Source organism: Maniola jurtina, chromosome 19, assembly GCF_905333055.1.
Source record: "Maniola jurtina chromosome 19, ilManJurt1.1, whole genome shotgun sequence".
NCBI classification, from domain to species: domain Eukaryota; kingdom Metazoa; phylum Arthropoda; class Insecta; order Lepidoptera; family Nymphalidae; genus Maniola; species Maniola jurtina.
In genome coordinates this window covers 6997068-7014619 of record NC_060047.1, presented here as the reverse complement: position 1 = coordinate 7014619, position 17552 = coordinate 6997068, and the positions used below count along the sequence as shown (strand labels likewise).

The window sequence follows — 17552 nt, the reverse complement described above, 5'->3', positions numbered from 1 at the left end:
CCAGTTTATGTTAAACATTTCAAAATTCTTGGTTTGTGTTATATCATAATGCTGAGCTCTCAATCTTCAAGCCAAACCAAAATGGTTGTTATTCAAGATTTTTGCCTATTAAGTTTTTGTCGATTCGTGGAATTATTTTGTTTGTAATGTACTTACTTAATTTACACAATGATTGCTTAAGAAATAAAGTCTCAAGATCTTTTGAATATTACCTAATGCTTGTTTATGTAAAATAATAAGATTTTTTAAATAATATTTCGTCGACAACTCGACTTTTGTATATTATCTACTTCTGGACAAAGGGGTCTCTTGTCACTTCTGGTAGATTCATTTAATACCGCTTGTTTTAACGGGGAAGGATTCCATCGTAAGGAAACCTGCCTGTAAGGATACCTGAGAATTGTTCATAATGTTTTTAAAGGTGTTTGTGTGTCTACCTATCCGTACTTGGCCAGCGTGGTAGACTCTTTCTGAGAGCATACCCGTGCTCAGTAGTGAGCTGGCGATGGATTAATCTGATGATGATATATTTTTTAGTTAGATTGGGTTAGATTAGAAAACAATTGGTTCTTAATTTAGGACGAACGCGAATGAAGTCACGGGCATCATCTAGAATTAACTTATTTCCTGAGTAAGAAATTCTAAGTGAAAAGGTATTTTCCCGATCTTATCATGGTTTTATATGGCAATCGTAACACACATTTCATATGGATGTAAATACTAATATCTCAATTAACGCATTTAGCGCAACGCGTTCAAAGGCTTTGTTTTGTATGCAAAGGCTACGCTGGAGTGGAACGAACTGAAGCCGGTGGTTATAGTACAGGCGTGTCGGTCCGAGCCGACGCACGCGCATATCGCTGATATCGCAAATCGGTATAAAAGAGGACGTGCCCTTTAGCCGGTCCAATTCTCCACCAAACTTGTGAGAAGTACAACCTAAAAAATAAAATGGCAGATTTAGACGCGATGCATGGCCCAAACGACGCAAACGACACCGAGGGTGTGATCGTCGCCAAGGGGGTGTCAATGGTGGTGTTGTTCTGCGCCTGCATGATATGTGGTCTCGTGCCTATGTTTGTGGCGAAGCGGTTCAACTGGATCTCTGCCGAAGAAGCCGGCTCATTAAAATCAAAGAACAAAATTGTTATGACCTTGCTCTCGTTCGGTGGCGGTGTACTCCTGTCAACCACCTTCCTGCATTTACTCCCCGAGGTCGACCACAACATTCACCATTTACAAGGTGAGTTCTATTTGTTCTTCTTCTTCTGAACTAGTTCTGATTTGGAACAGCTAATTCCTCCATTTTTGATACTTGTTTAAGTCATCAAAAAGTTTTACCAAGTCTGAAACTTTTTGTTAAAATATCTATACTTAAGTAGTATGTTAAAGTTATTCAAAATATTACATTTCCCTTCCTAAAAAATGCAGTAGATGCATTTTAATAACGAGGTGTTACCAAATAAACAATGTCATACCACCTATTTTGTAGATGAGCATAAAGTCATTATTATTGCATTGCGAAGTGTTTTATGTTCGCTCAGGTGCGTTTCAACATCTTAAGTTACCAGCTGTTTACTTGTACTTAAAGGTCAAATGTTCTTGTGATTCATATCGTAAATTAGGCTTAAAAACCTTCAATAATAATTTCTTTAATTTTGTTAGTTTTATGTTTTGCTTAGTTTAATAAAAAATATCCCATCAATTTCTTCAGAGAATCACTTCTCTATCTCTATAAATACTCTGTACCTACTACAAAGTCGCAGTTCGCTTTGTCTAAGTAATTATCACTAAACAGTTCTATTACCTTGTAAATATTTTGGTAGATTTCTATATTTAGAACATGTTATATGTATGTACATTGTACATATTTACATCTAGTCTACAGAATACTGCAAGCCTTCCCATATAAAGCCACGTGCGAGTCTATTAGATCTCTAACTTAAATATTCTATGAGACAAAGATTACTTTTCGATATACTTAATACCAACATCAATGCGCTAAAATCTTGCAACTGTATAAACGTTGTTTTATATAATTTCTATTCTACCATGTATCTCAAATCATTGTAATACTTTATTATTGTGATCTTCATTTTGTAAGTCAGAAATATGTTATTTGCGTAGCTAGTTATAGACTAGCGTTGTTTCTTGTTTAATGAATTAAGAAAATCATTAACAATCGATTAGTGTATATTACGCACGATACTACATAGTGGTGCATGTGAACGGAAATCCTACGCAGGTTTGTCAATTTAACAGGAAAAGGAAAAAACATAGCTGATCGCTGAAACTACGTGTTTTCCTGACTTTTTATGTCTCAAATATTTCTAATTGATAGTACCATTATACTTTTTTTGTTGATGAGTGGAAATCAGCTTAAGATTCCGACGTTCTGGACAATAAATCAGGCAATTTTTTTTAATTCTAATTTTTAAGGGTCTTTAGAAAATCTTATTATGTACGACTTATGTCTACTAAAATCTCCTCGGGGGCCACACTCAGCACAAATTGGAAAGCTCCGAGATCTCTTATGAATAAATTGATTGATGGCTTTCCATGAAAGCCGTCGGGATCTTCTCCGGGGAAAAATTATCCTCTTGACTGCATGCGCCTTGCCATGAGGTAGAGCTGCTTCTGTCACGCGAGCTGCCTTCTTCCTGGGGTTGTATTCGAGATGGAAAAGTGAAGGTAGTTCTACCCCAGGTCTATTGGGCTTACAATCCCCGAGAAAACTGAACAATCGATCAATGATCGATCGAGTCAAAATGTTATGACAAGTATTATTGTGCTGGACAATTACTTGTCACTATGCTTTTTGTTAAATTATCTTTTTGTAAAAAATGTATTGTAATAATACCCCAAAACGTTTAAATATGTTGTACAGTATTCTGTTAGTTTGAATAAATAACAATTAGCTTTCAAGATTTTTTACGGTATGAAATTAGTTCTAGCTATAAAAATTTTTGTTCTATTACAATGGAAAACACCAAAACCGGACGTTGTTTTACTATATAAAGCTTAAGAGTGGTGTACCAAATTCGTTAAGCGGGTGGGCTATGAAAAGGTAGCTGACAGGCAGACAAACAGATAGATTTACATTTATAATATTAGTTTAGTATGAATATTATGTCTTAGGTAGAACCTGATGACAACTTTTCTGTGTTCTATCTATTCTGATCAAGCATGATTTTGACTAGCGATTTTTCATTGCACGCTACACGCTCACACGTGGTTGTTTGCCTATTATGGGTTTTAATTGGAAAAGTTCCATCCGATTATGTCATACGCAACTTCCGTATTTGCTTGGTAACATGTCCTGTGGCTGGGGTCTACGTGGTCGCGCGATCTTCACTGATCCCTAACCTGTATCACTTTTTAACCTCTTAATCTTTCTTAATATTAGCAACTAGGTATATTTTCTGTTTTACGACCTTTTTGCAGCAGTGCCATTCTATCATGGTCTTCTCAAGATATTTAGACGCATTTGCACTATTTTTCTTTACTTTAGTTTCTGCCCACTGCTCTAATATACCTAGAACGTCCTTTCCTGTGTCAATCATCTATAATTTAATGCCGATTATATTTTTATGCCAGTCTGTCAAATTCAAATTATTTTTATTGAAGTAAACTTTTACAAGTGCTTTCGAATCGTCAAAATAATCTACCACTGGTTCGGAATGCCGTTCCTACCGATAAGAACCAGCAAGAAACTCGGCGGTTGCTCTTTTCAAGTATTCAATTTACAATAATATGCCATACTGTATACAAGCAATTGCAGCGCCGTGTATTGCTGGAGCGAGTCAGATCCAAGCTTTTTCTACCATACTATTAGTATTAAAAGCATACTTTTAATAGATTTTTTAAACTTGTGTAAAGGCAAGTCTAAAATTGATTGTGGAATTTTATTATAAAATATTACACTCATTCCCACAAATGACTTTCCCACTTTCCTGAGGCGGAGCGTAGGATAATCGAGCCTATTACGGTTTCTAGTCTGTCTATCGTGGCAATCACCGATTTTTTTGTAACTAAGAATGTTTTGTCGTATTTTAAATCGTTCCATAAAATATCTAACTCTACAGAGTGTTGATTTTATCGCGCGTTTCCCGCTATCAAATTCGCATCTATTTTATTTGCTATTTCTGTCTCTACATTCATCTTTATCTATAGTTCGATATCTTAACGGAAACAGATAACGACAACTTTGCGTTACCAACATGATTAGAAAAGACTTATTATTAAAATTATTAGTTACTAGAGGATGCCCGCGACTTCGTCCGCGTCGATTTTTATAGATCCCGTGGGAACTGTTTAATTTTCCGGGATAAAAAGTTGCCTATTTCGATTACAGGGACGCAAGCTGCTTCGGGACCAAATTTCATACAAATCGGTTAATTGGATGGGTCTTTAGGAATCCCACGGGAACTCTTTGATTTTCCGGGATAAAAAGTAGCCTATGTCCGTCCCTGAAATATAAGCTAACCCTGTACCAAATTTCGTCAGAATCGGTTACACTGTTGGGCCGTGAAAAGTTAGCAGACAGACAGACGGACAGACAGACAGACAGATAGACAGACAGACAGACACACTTTCGCATTTATAATATTAGTATGGAGTATGGATAAGATTCTTTTATTTTTATTTGATTTACCTATTTGGTATGCAGCATTGGTTTAATAAACTTTTTCTTACTACATACCTACCTATAAGTTAAGTAAGTATGTATTGAAGAGTTCTCATAGATGCTGTAGACTGTATGATGACGAAAAAGAGGGACGCGAACTTTCGTTTTCGAAAAATCCAGTTTTTCTTCTTCGGACATTTTCTTGTGATAAATACCTAGAAAACACTAGGCACTAAAGTCCAGATGCACAACAGGCGGTTACGTTACGGTAACGGTTAAACTTTGACCACAATAAAAAGCAAAGTGGTCTACATGAGTATTCATAACTCTATGATTAAGGTCAAAGGTAAAATTTAGACGAAAGATAACAAACCGTAACTTGTGCAAGCCAATTTGGTTTTATTGTCGATGATCGTCTAACGGTTACTGTATAGTGACTATCTAGACTAAACAAAAATAAAACATACTTATAAAACTTAATCGCGTTTATCGTAATCGCAGCCTATCGAATAGACATTGAAAAAAAATTAATAACTCGGAAACTAATAAACACATTAGCGGCCCAAGGTTCAATTGTTTTTGGCCTACCATTAGAGTAGAATGTACGGACATTATCTAATAGCGGTTGCGCAAACGCACCTCACCTCACCTCAGTTGTGGGTATGTGTGCCATTGCCCGATCGCTTCCACTCATCTTAATAGTTAATACCAACTCAATATTGTTATTTAATACTAGTAGGTATCTATTGGTTATATCGTCTTGAGATAAATTAACCAATTCGGTGTTTGTTACGTCTGCATAAGACGAAGTTTACTCTCTTTTTTTAGCATTTTCAATTTTTATATGGTTTATTTATTTATTTATTTTTATTTAAACATCTTTATTGCACAAAATTACAGAGAAAATAATAAATGATACAAATAAAAATACAAAGGGCGACCTTATCACTAAAGTGATCTCTCCCAGGTAACCCGTATGTTCGAACCTAAAGGATAAGACGAGGAGTCATCATGTATATATACAATTACGTATACATAGACATACACTCTAATAGGTACATACTATACAATAAATATATAAATAAATAAATATATATATATATATATATATATATATATATATATATATATATATATAAAACATTAAATCTGTATAATATAGTTAAATAAATAATACATAGTTAAAAAAATAGCATAGTGTACATAATATACTATGACAGAAACTAAAGATTTATAGTGATAGATAGTGTTTCTTGACACGATTTTTAAAGATTGCCAGTGATTTGGAGCGTCTTATTTCGACCGGAAGTGCGTTCCACAGCGAGGCTGCTTTTATAGTAAATGACTCCGCGTAGCCATGCGTATTACATTTAGTCATTTTAAGCTTAAAATCGCAGGAGGGACGCAGGACGCGATCACGTTCGAAGGAGCTAAGAAATTTAAACTGATCTTTAAGGTAGGGAGGTGACCAGGGATGGAAAAGTGTGGCAAACAGGATAGAAAGAACATGTAGATTACGTCGATGTCTAATAGGGAGCCAGTTCAGTTTTTTACGATATTCAGAGATATGATCGTATTTTCTTAGACCAAAGATGAACCGAATGCACAAGTTTTGCAATCGCTCCAATTTGTTTAAGAGGTCTTCATTTAAATCTAGGTAGCAAGCATCGGCGTAATCTAACGTTTATATAAATGTTTTCAAAAATGTTTCATGAATTCCAATTAAATTTCAAATACTATACCTACTATCTATTTCACATAGGCCAAGTTGTATGTTGCACGTACGCCAAACATTTATTGGTTATGTAAAATTCGTTGATGATAAACTCGTAAGTTACAAATTAAAATGATAGTTATAGGTACGTTAAAAATTAACGGACTGGTTTAAAATGTTGGCGAGGCCACTTTTAACCGACTTCGAAAAAAGGAGGAGGTTCTCAATTCGTCGGAATCTTTTTTTTTTAAATAAACCTTTTCTAGTGGTCCCATTTTGGTAGACTTTTTTTTTGTTGATGAATACACCTAGTAAAGCTAAAAACCGTTCACAAAATTTTTGTTGAAATTTGTTATAGTATGTCAAATCCAGCAAAAGGTACATTCACTTATTTTGTTAAAAAAATTAAAATAAATAAATTAAACTTAGAATCTACTTATTCACTTATTACAAGGCCAGTTGGTAAATAATCTTTTCTCTGATATTATCGAATATTTATTTAATCGATCGGTCTAGTCAACTTTCCTGTTAGATGTTCTGGGTCCGGACATACTCAACAATTTACTTATTACCAATTCAATGAAGGGAAACACAGAGCAGACTATATGTACGTGTGTAGCGTTACAAACAGTTGCAAATTGCAATCCTTTGATTATACCTACAAGTATTACGTATATTTTAATACTAGATGATGCCTGAGACTTCGTTCGAGTGGATTTAGATTATCTTGTAGATAAAAATCCTGTGGAAAATCTTTGATTTATTAATTAAATAGTCTATATCACTCTGAAGGTCTTTAATTATGACCATGCAAAGTATTATGTCGATTTGTTGCTCCGTTGTTACATGGTTAAAAGATAAATTAAGAAACAAGCACACTTTCGTATTTATATGGATAGTGATCATAAGTTAACGGTAATCGTCAAGTAACTTTAACTGCCTGTCGTTCTACTAGGCTCAGGGTGAAAGCTCTGCACCAAGTAGATGATGCTCGCACTTGATTGATTTAGGTTTTTAAAAACCCTTGGGAACTCTTTAGTTTTCCGCGAAAAAAGAAGCTTTTGTCTTCTCCGGATGCAAGCTATCCCAAAGCTTTGTACCTCGTCAAAATCGGTCAAATGGATGATCCGTGAAAATCTAGCAAACAGACACACTTTCGCATTCATAATAATAGATAATATTATTATGTTGTTTAGAGATCTTTCTTTTTTTTTTGTTTTTAGCATGCCACTCTTTCCGGGTTGGGTGATTGTTTTCCAAAGTTTTCCCACAAATTTGGTAGATAATATCATACGACCAACAAGAAGGTGGTCTCCCGTTTCTTTTCTGATCCGTGGTCTCCATTTAAGTAGTGATAATGGGTACCAGTCATCTGTAGTCCTGTAGATGTCCCATATTTTAGACCTCTTTCGAAATGGTCACGATCAATGAGTCGAAAAAATAATGACATTTTCATTTTTAACCCCCGACCCAAAAAGAGGGGTGTTATAAGTTTGACGTGTGTATCTGTGTATCTGTGTGTCTGTGTATCTGTGTATCTGTGTATCTGTGTATCTGTGTATCTGTCTGTGGCATCGTAGCGCCTAAACGAATGAACCGATTTTAATTTACTTTTTTTTGTTTGAAAGGTGGCTTGATCGAGAGTGTTCTTAGCTATAATCCAAAAAAATTGGTTCAGCCGTTTAAAAGTTATCAGCTATTTCCTAGTTATCTTGTAGAAAAGAAGGTTAGATAACCCTCAGGTTCATAATATTCAAGTGTCAATCTTGGTGTCAATTGACAAATGTCAAGCTGTCAAGATGGACGTTGCCTAGATATACATAATTATTTATTTGAAAATGATTTGTCGGGGGTGTTGAAAATTTTTAATTTACACTTGTATATTTGAACGCCACATGGACGTATTATAACTACGCCATTTCTTTTTGAATGAAGAAAAAAATATCAAATTTTTTAAGGCAATTGGTGCAACCGTGCGATGCAGGGCTATAAGTCTTAGGTATTATCAAATCACATACAGAAGATGATTGTGAGCAATATCACTAACAAATTCATAAATTATAAAACCTTTGAGGATATATTGTGTTCGATTGCTGGGTTTTTATAAAATAAAATATATCTACCGAATGCCAGTAAACACAATAGATTTGTGGTTTATAAAAAGTTGCAAAAAGCATCAAAAATGCATGATTAGTTGAATGAGCAATAATGATTAGTCATTTGTAATGAGGAAATACCGATATCTCTGGTAAGTCTAGCGGCGTGGGAAATCACCTTCTAGTAAGTATATAAGGTGAGTAGTGCAATGTTGCGTAACTAAGAAAATGCGCAGTATCGCATCAGTCCTACCTGTTAAACAGTAAAAGTGAGCAAACCCAAATAGCTAGACTACGTGGATAGACAGATAGATAAATTCTTTATTAAACCCTAGCAACCGCTGCGTTTCTTGCTGGTTCTTCTCGGTAAGAAAGAGATTCCGAAATTACTGTTAATAAACTACTTATTCATATTTTTTTTATTTGTCTCTATTGAGAAGGTTATGAACGATCTTGTTTGAAATCAAGTTGTTTAAAAAAAAAATCTGTAAGTATATAAATCAAAATGTCTGTGGCCAAACCACTAGGCTATCCTAGTGGTTAGAACGTCCGCCAACTAATTGGAGGTCGGAAGTTCGATCCCAGGCACGCACCTTTAACTTTTCGGAGTCATGTGCGTTTTAAGTAATTAAATATAACTTGCTTTAACGGTGAAGGAAAGCATCGTGAGCAAACCTGCATACCTAATGAGTTCCCATGTTTTCAAAGGTATATGAAGACTGCCAAATCGTGTTTTCAGTCATCAACATCATCATAATCACTCTGTAGTACTGTACTGTACGTCTATAAAATCGAAAAGCTTGCATTATTATTCATAAGTTACATATTATACCTACCTACCAATTGATTACGTCATTATATCCCAGAGAAAGCTCAAGACCTAAAGCATTTGCACGGTAATGATTGTTAAAGTCCATTGCCATATCTGTCGAATCATTACATAAAGTCCTTTCAACCAGTATCTTATCCACGGTCAGTGAACTATACAGTCACTAATAAATGCCAGTTCACGATTATCATAAAACAGTATGTAAGAGTAAACAAATTAGAATGTCTAAGTTTTTCCTTATGAGCGGAAATTCCATAGTAGGCAATTTCGAAGAATTTTTTGATATATTATATTATTTATTACTTAACATACGTAATTTCATTTTTTATGCTCTTAAATTCTTAGAAGAATAATATTAAATTTGCAACACTAGAGGTAAATTGTATAATCGTAGAGCATTAAGTAGGATTTCCACACGTAGGAATTATTGTGGTTCGGTGGAATAATTGATTTCTCACCAATTTGTAACGAACTAATTTTTAAAAGTTGTTTTTATAATCATATTATATTATTTAAATAACTAGCGACCCGCCCCGGCAACGTACGGGAGAGAAACTATTGAATACATTGTTTTTGTGTAACTTTTATTTACTACTAGGGGATGCTCGCGACTTCGTCCGCGTGGATTTAGGTTTTTAAAGACCCCTCGGAAACTGTTTGATTTTCCGGGATAAAAAGTAGCCTATGTCCGTCCCTAGGATATAAGCTAACCTAGTACCAAATTTCGTCAGAATCGGTTAAACTGTTGGGCCGTGAAAAGGTAGCAGACAGACCGACAGACACACTTTCGCATTTATAATATTAAGTATGGATTAGTATGGATTTACAGTAATATCTAATGGTTAAAGTGGAAGGTCGGGGATTCGATCCCAGGCACGCGCCTTATTCTGAGAACCGGCGATGGTTTAATGATGGCTCGTAAAGGCAAATTAGAGTTCTTAATTATTTTATGGTTAAAGTTATTACAGGAGTAGGCGCGAGAAGTGCTTGCAGTGTTTAATGGCCGTAGAAACTCAAATCGCCTCAGAGAAATTAATAAATTGTCTGAATTGACCACATTGCGTCGTCGCTAACCCCGAGAAAGCGTGATTCCACAACTTTATTTATTTATGGCGAATATAATTCTCAATAGAAATAAAGAAATTTATAGAAAGTAGTACATTTATTCAAAGTACTCTATTGTCTTTATTTTTCTTTCGCAATTTGCAAAGGCGTGGTAAACAATAGAATCCTGACAACATTGATATATTTATTGATACCAAGTAGGTATGTTGAAATATTTATTTCCACTAAACGATTGACTTTAATCATACTTTGATTGATTAGATAGCATTACAATAGTAAACACTAAACAATACTTTCTTAGTTTTTGAAATCAATCCATATTATTATCTACCTTTTTCTCTGAGATATTCTCAAGAATGTGATATAAGTAAAAAAAGCCGAGTCAAAAGTGTTGTTGAGTGTCACGTCGGCCTTCAATAACACTTCTAGCTTTACTTGTGACGTCATACTTTGAAATATATCGCTAAATATTCGATACCTATTAGATATCACGGATAGAGATAAACCAATTTTGATACACTACCTAGTATAGTTTATCTTCATCATATCATCATCAGCCTGTGGACGTCTACTGTTGGACATAGGCCTTCCCTAAAAAGCGCCACCACACCTGGTCCTCAGCCTTCCTCATCCAGCCACTTCCCACCAGCCGCTTTATATCGTCGGTCCATCGTGCTAGTTTTTCTTAGGTGGTGGTAGGTTAGTTACGAAATAAGAATAGTAGGTAGGTAAATTATATCGAGTCGTTTTTGTTTTGTTTTATGACTTATTGACTTACCTACAATTATGTGACTAGTTACCACCCTATCGGCAAAGCCGTACCGCCAAGTGGCCAAACGATTTAGCGTACCAAGTCAAGCTCGCACTTCTGTGCGAAATCGGAGCAGGTCACTTGTTTATACTTAGTCTAGTGTAGAAGTATAGATATATGGAGTTAGAAATAAGTATAGATAACACAGTTACTGTGCCAATAGATTAACAGTTTCGCAATGATAATAATAATATTTATTCACGTACATTGCGCCATTGCGAAAGGCAATACAGGTGTACAAATTACAATGTCCTTAAAATAAGACATGTGACATTAGAATTGGCAGAGAATGTATTTTAGGAATAGCGCAGACTACCGATTTTTGTGTACGATGAATATTTCAAATGTGATAACGGCTGTCTTAAGACGGTGACAAGCTGTGTTTAACTAAACGTTGATTAAATTCTAAAGCATAACTTACACCTCACGAAAATTAGGAAACATCTAATAAAACGTCAATCCTTCCCCTACACTGGCAGACCATGGAATGTAACCTACATTTGACGCTAGCTAGGCTATGAAACGACTGGGTATCTTTGATTTCACGTTACCCCTAGCCTAATATTTAGATGTCAATTTCAGTATCAAACTGAGAGTTTCTTCACTGTAATTCACGCTGGCACTGTCATTTGCCTCGGCATTAGCCAGATATGGCTACCCGTACGGGGTCGTAACTATATTCTGTCAAAAATATCGATTAGCAAGAGCTGACTCGATCAGCAAGAGTACGTAATGGTCTTACTTTTACCTATTGTTTTTGCACAATTTACTGTACATGTAATATCCTGTGTTTTGTAATTTTTGCCGGCTTTTAGTGGGCAGACAATTTATAGGTCGTCTACGCTAGGCGTTACTTTCATGTGCAACGATTGTGCCTTGCAAAATAGCTGTCGGAATTTGTAAAACAGTCGCGTGCGAAACCATAATATATTGTAGTACCTATTGTGACAGTATATAAGTCAATGGTGACAGGTGATTGTATTGGGCTGTTTAACGGAACTTTACTTTCTTTTGGCCAGAAGAAATTTTCATTGCCATTTTAGTAATCCTGTGGTTGCGGACGACCGCATGGCGGTTGTTATTACATAACTAGCTGATGCCCGCGACTTCGTCCGCGTGTATTAAAGTTGTGAAATCCTGTAGGATATCTTTATCTATGCCACGCAAAAAATCATGCCGATCCGTTGCTTCGATGCGGCGTGATCCCAAGTAACACAAAACTGCTTTAAAAGATATCACATCGGTACTTTAAGCATTTATGAAGACTTATTAGAGTCCACCGTTACTGTAAAAGCCTACTATTACGCTTTCTCCTGTACATTGACTTTACTAAGTACCACGAAGACACCGCTGTAATGTTGCGAGCGTTACTATCAGGTGCGCAGGTCATGTTATTCAGCTTTTAGCAAGTTTCAGTACTGTCAGCAACAATAAAGTATTTTTATGGACTCAAACTAAGCTACTTTCTGAATAAAAGGTCACAAGTGTATCTTTCAAATGTTTGCATTTTAACTGAGCATATGTGAATTATTATAAAGCTATCAGTTACTCCATGAATTCAATTAACGCTTCAAGCTGCATATAGTTGAACTTTCACAGTTTTAATCAGCTGTTATACGCACTCTCATAACTGCACTTATCTAGCCCACATGATTCCTTTGGGTGGACGTATATGGTGTTAAATTACAGCAAGCAGGTATAAAGCTATTCACTTGTAACCCTTTGTCCTTCTTGGGCTGAATAATTGTACTCCCGTAGGCATTTAATCAGCTCATGGAGTTATTTAAGATCCTGAAAAGTTCTTTTTCAGCGCCTCACCGTACTTGTATATCATTTATATTATCAGCGTTATAAAAACCGGCCAAGTGCGAGTCAGACTCGCGCACCAAGGGTTCCATACTCGGGTATATTTTTCTACATTTTGCACAGTAAATCAAAAACTATTATGCTTAAAAATAAATAAAAATTTGTTTCAGAATGTACAGATAAACCCCTTTTATATGATACCCCACTTGGTATAGTTATCTTACTTTATAAATTTAAAATATCTACTAGGTAAGTAATTGTTTGTTTTAGAACACATTTTATTTGTGCTATAAGACCTTCGTACCTGCCAAATTTCATGGTTCTAGGTCAATAGAAAGCACCCTATAGGGTTTCTTGACTGACACGACAGATGGACAGACAGACAGATGGACAGACAGACAACAAAGTGATCCTATAAGGGTTCGTTTTTCCTTTTGAGGTACGGAACCCTAGTAAATAATAGGGTTGTTGTAAAAAAATGTAGAAAAAAGAATAAGAATTAGTGAAATACGATTGGCCAATCTTTAAGAGTTCTAAAAACTAGTTTTGGCCTATACTTTGCAACGTTTTTAAGAATCCTTTTTGCAGACTTTTGTCACTGGCATTTATTTCGGAATAGGCAAACTGAAAAGGAAAATTGAAATGGAAAAATTGCTTAAAAATGGTATTTATTTATCTAAAATTAAAGCTTGATTAGCCATCAGAGTCTTCATGGTTTTCGAGCTGACCACTTGTGCCAGCTGCTCTGCTGCTTGTTGCTCTTGCTGAGAGCAGAATACATTTGCACTTGAAGTGCAAATGTCGAATAAGTCCCCTTGGGAATTACCCTGAGAAATAAAGTTATAATAAGTATTATAAACTAAAGATAAAAGAACGAAAGAAAGAAAGAAATAAATTAATAAGTACTGACTTATTCGCTCATGTAAAAACTTTCACCACGGACCCCTAATAGCTAACTCTTGACAGATTATACAGCTGTTCATTGGGTATAAAGTATTTGCGTAATGTTACCAACTATTCAGCTGTACATCAATCTATGGCTGACTTATTAGACACAAGAACTACTCGTATCAGCCTTTTGCTGATTAATATATCCCTAGCACCTTATTATAGCCCTTAAAGCATTTATTTGGCATTATTACGGTTCACATTGCTTGCCCACCATTTTCTATGTTCTAAATTACAATATTAATTATTTATTTACTATTTATTCTTATTTTGTCTATGAAAATATCTATTGGATTTGAAAAAGATTTTTAATTAGTTATACGTAAAAAGCTTATCGTCTAATTCAAAAAAATTGCTGGCATTTTTATATTATTACAATCCATTTTATAATAAGATTTCCAAGGAAACAGTTATATTCGAGGGCGCGTGAAAATTTTGGTCTAAAAGTATATGATATTTGACAATAAACTTGCTTTCCCCATCAAATTTCAGGCACTAGTAACAAATAAGATCAAGTTTTACTTACCGAAAATGAATTAACTTTTTGCACTTCAGTTAAGTACACAACACATGTCACATTGTATGATGGTGATGATATTTGTGCACAAATATAACACTGCTGCAGAATATTATCGAGATAGTGTTATGTTATAGAATATATGGAGTAATATTTATTCACAATTTCGCCGCTCGTGCTCTTTTAACTGCATAAAAGCGTAAAAAGGGTGCTTATTTGTTGTTTGAGCTGCACAATAGGTAACACACACTCTCTTTATCAGCCAATGTTCAGCTCTTGGGGCGAATGTTACCTTTATTAATGCTTATTAAATGCTATTATAACGCAGTTAATCAGCTAGTTGCTGTTTAATTTGTGCCCAAATCAGAGTTATATCTTCTGAGGATGCTATTATTCAGATATTATTCAGCTTTAATATAGCATGTTTTGGAGCTAAAGTTTCCAATGTGGACAGTGATTCAGTTGATATGCAGCACTTTTGTGTTACTTGGGATTGAATGACAAACCGGCAAACCAAAAAATGACGAATTTGTTTATTTTTCAAAATTTTTTGTACATGAATGCTGATCTCAATAATTAACCTACTATAATATCTAATATTGCTTAGGTAATAGCCTATATTATTGAGGCTAAAGACGTCGACCTAGGAGTCCGAGATTCGATAAATAGTCGAATAGTTCTTGATTTATCGTGCAAAATGCTGGAAAAAATACCGACGGAACCCTCGGTGCGCAAGTCTGACTCGCACTTGGTCGGTTTTTCACATCCGTTTTCCTTAAATTTCTATCCATACCATTTCAAACACCTTACCTGCCTTTAGCAGGTTACGTGTGCGTGCATAATCAAATGTTTGACTATACAAATATCTAACGTACGAGTATGTGAGTCTATTGAATTTAAACAATGTTATTTGTGCCAACACGCATCACCGATTCGAGGAACAAAGGTGGTGGTACCCGTAAAGGTCATATGAACACCATAGTTTTTCTATTGGATATTGTTATTTTTTGGAATAAGCTACTAAGTAATTATTATCTACTGAGGATACACGTAACACGATGTTTTTGAGTTTCTTGGTACTTTATTGAGCAGCTGTTCTATTATAATAAAGAAAAGTGCATTTCTACTTTATAGCTAAGAATTATACCTCTACTCAACCATAATAATTACTAATTTATATCTTGATATCTGTACTTACTAATATTATAATATTTGATTATTTGTTTATAATCGATAGTCTGAAATTACTAAACTGATTTTAATAATTCTTTCATCAATAGGATTTATTATTATTAGGATTATTTTATCCAGAAGTACCCTAACAAAGGTTATATTATGTATTTATGTAAGTATATATCAAAATTTACCCGAGCGAAACCGGTTGGCTCTGATATGTTTATGTAAAAAGGAAAGTCCTGACTCACTAACTGACTCATCAACGTCCAGTCTAAACCCTTTGACCTAGAAAGCTGCATTTTTGCACTGACATTCTCTTTGGGCCGATTTTTCAATCGACAAATAACTTTTATCTGAGGAATTTTGAGGGTTTGACAGTTTTTTTGTGTAAGAAATCTGTGATTACGTCTTTATTCTTTAGATAAAAGTTATTTGACGATCGAAAAAACGTGACAACGAAAAAAGTTGAATTTTGAATTCCCACGGGAGCGAAGCTGGATAATGGCTAGATAGATACTAACCTATATTCGTCTAATAGATTTTTCTATTCCTAGATATTTCTAGGTTAATCGGTCTACCCAGTCGCTATATTGTATACCTACCTACTCGATAGGGATAAGAAAACCATCTGAATTTCGTAGTCGCAATAAAATGTTTTTTATTACACCTTACAAAACATCATGAAATCTGAGAAATCTTCAATTAGCATAGATTAACAAAAAATGGCCCGACAAACTTACCTATCTAAACAATTAATAATTTATGGAGCAAAAAAATATCCAAGTCTTATTTAAATTTTCCGCAGTAACAAACGGAACTGCAGTCCGGAATAAACAAACACATTTCATTTACTTACCTACAAATAGTTGCATAATTCTCGCTAAACAATTAGGTATCAGAGGCAAAGGTATTTAAGTATAATAGGCAACCAGTCTAGTAGTTACCGCCTTATATACATTTTAATTAGTTGCCGGGACATCGCATGTGCTATACCGGAATAAATGCATAAATAATCCATACTAATAAGTATTATAAAATGCGGAAAGTCTATCTGTCTGTTGCTTTTTCTTATCATCAAGACCGGTTCAGCAGTGCATGCTGCTAGTATTGCTTAACCAGTCAGTGATAGATCGTATTTTAGAGATGGACATAAGTTAGTTTTATTCCAGTTTAACTTCTAGGGGGGAGTTGTTATGTTGTGGTCCGTGGATAAAGTTTTTATTAGAGTCATCATCATCATCATCACCATGATAAACTCATTACCGGCTCACAACTGAGAACAGATCAAACAGAGAATGATTTTATGGTTTCGCCGTCGCTGGCCAAGTGCGGATTGGCATTTATTCGAGTAATTTTTTAACAGATCGGTGAGCCACAATATTGGTATTACGCAGTTCAAAACATTCCGAATCAGTGCAATGGTAGATGCATTTGCCGATTCAAAAGTAAAAGTTTAATTGAATAAATAATATTTCTATTTTATTATATTCTATTCTATTACCAGTCAATTATCCATAGGTATTATGTTATTTTTGGTCACGATCATTCGTCTTTCGGGTGTCGGAAATACATTAGGTAATCCCTCAGCGCAGGCAGAGTGAGAGTGAGGCAGAGAGAGAGAGGCAGGGAGAGAGTGGAGAGAGAGGCAGGCATTTTCGGAGAGTTGAGGACAACTTTGAATGCAACACCAACTATATCAACTTAACTACTTTTTTTTAAATCAATAGTTTTTAATTAATTAAATGAAATAAAATGTTTATTGGTTACACATTCGATGGAAGCCTGGCACATAATCTCGGAAATACTGTACCAGGGCCAGTGCCTTGCCGAACATGGAAAGATGATAAATGATTTTGTTAAATTTAAAATATCAATTAGTGATAACCCTAGCATTCGTTTTACAAGAGAAAATCGAGGGTGAAGTGAAAACGGTAGAGTACTTGACGCCAAGGCTGCTCTGACG

The 17552-nt window shown here is 35.0% G+C and overlaps 1 protein-coding gene across 2 annotated transcripts in view; it reads left to right on the top strand.

Annotated features, from left to right (window-relative positions):
* Nucleotides 1-730: 730 nt before the first annotated feature.
* Nucleotides 731-17552, top strand: part of LOC123874977 (zinc transporter ZIP1-like) — a 52455-nt gene continuing 35633 nt past the window's right edge. For both annotated transcript variants that reach the window (XR_006798051.1, XM_045920572.1), the window contains exon 1: nucleotides 731-1243. Coding sequence is in view for 1 of the 2 variants with exons in the window: in XM_045920572.1 (XP_045776528.1) it covers nucleotides 952-1243 (292 nt within the window). In the remaining variant the exon portion in view is untranslated. The remainder of the gene's footprint in view (nucleotides 1244-17552) is intronic.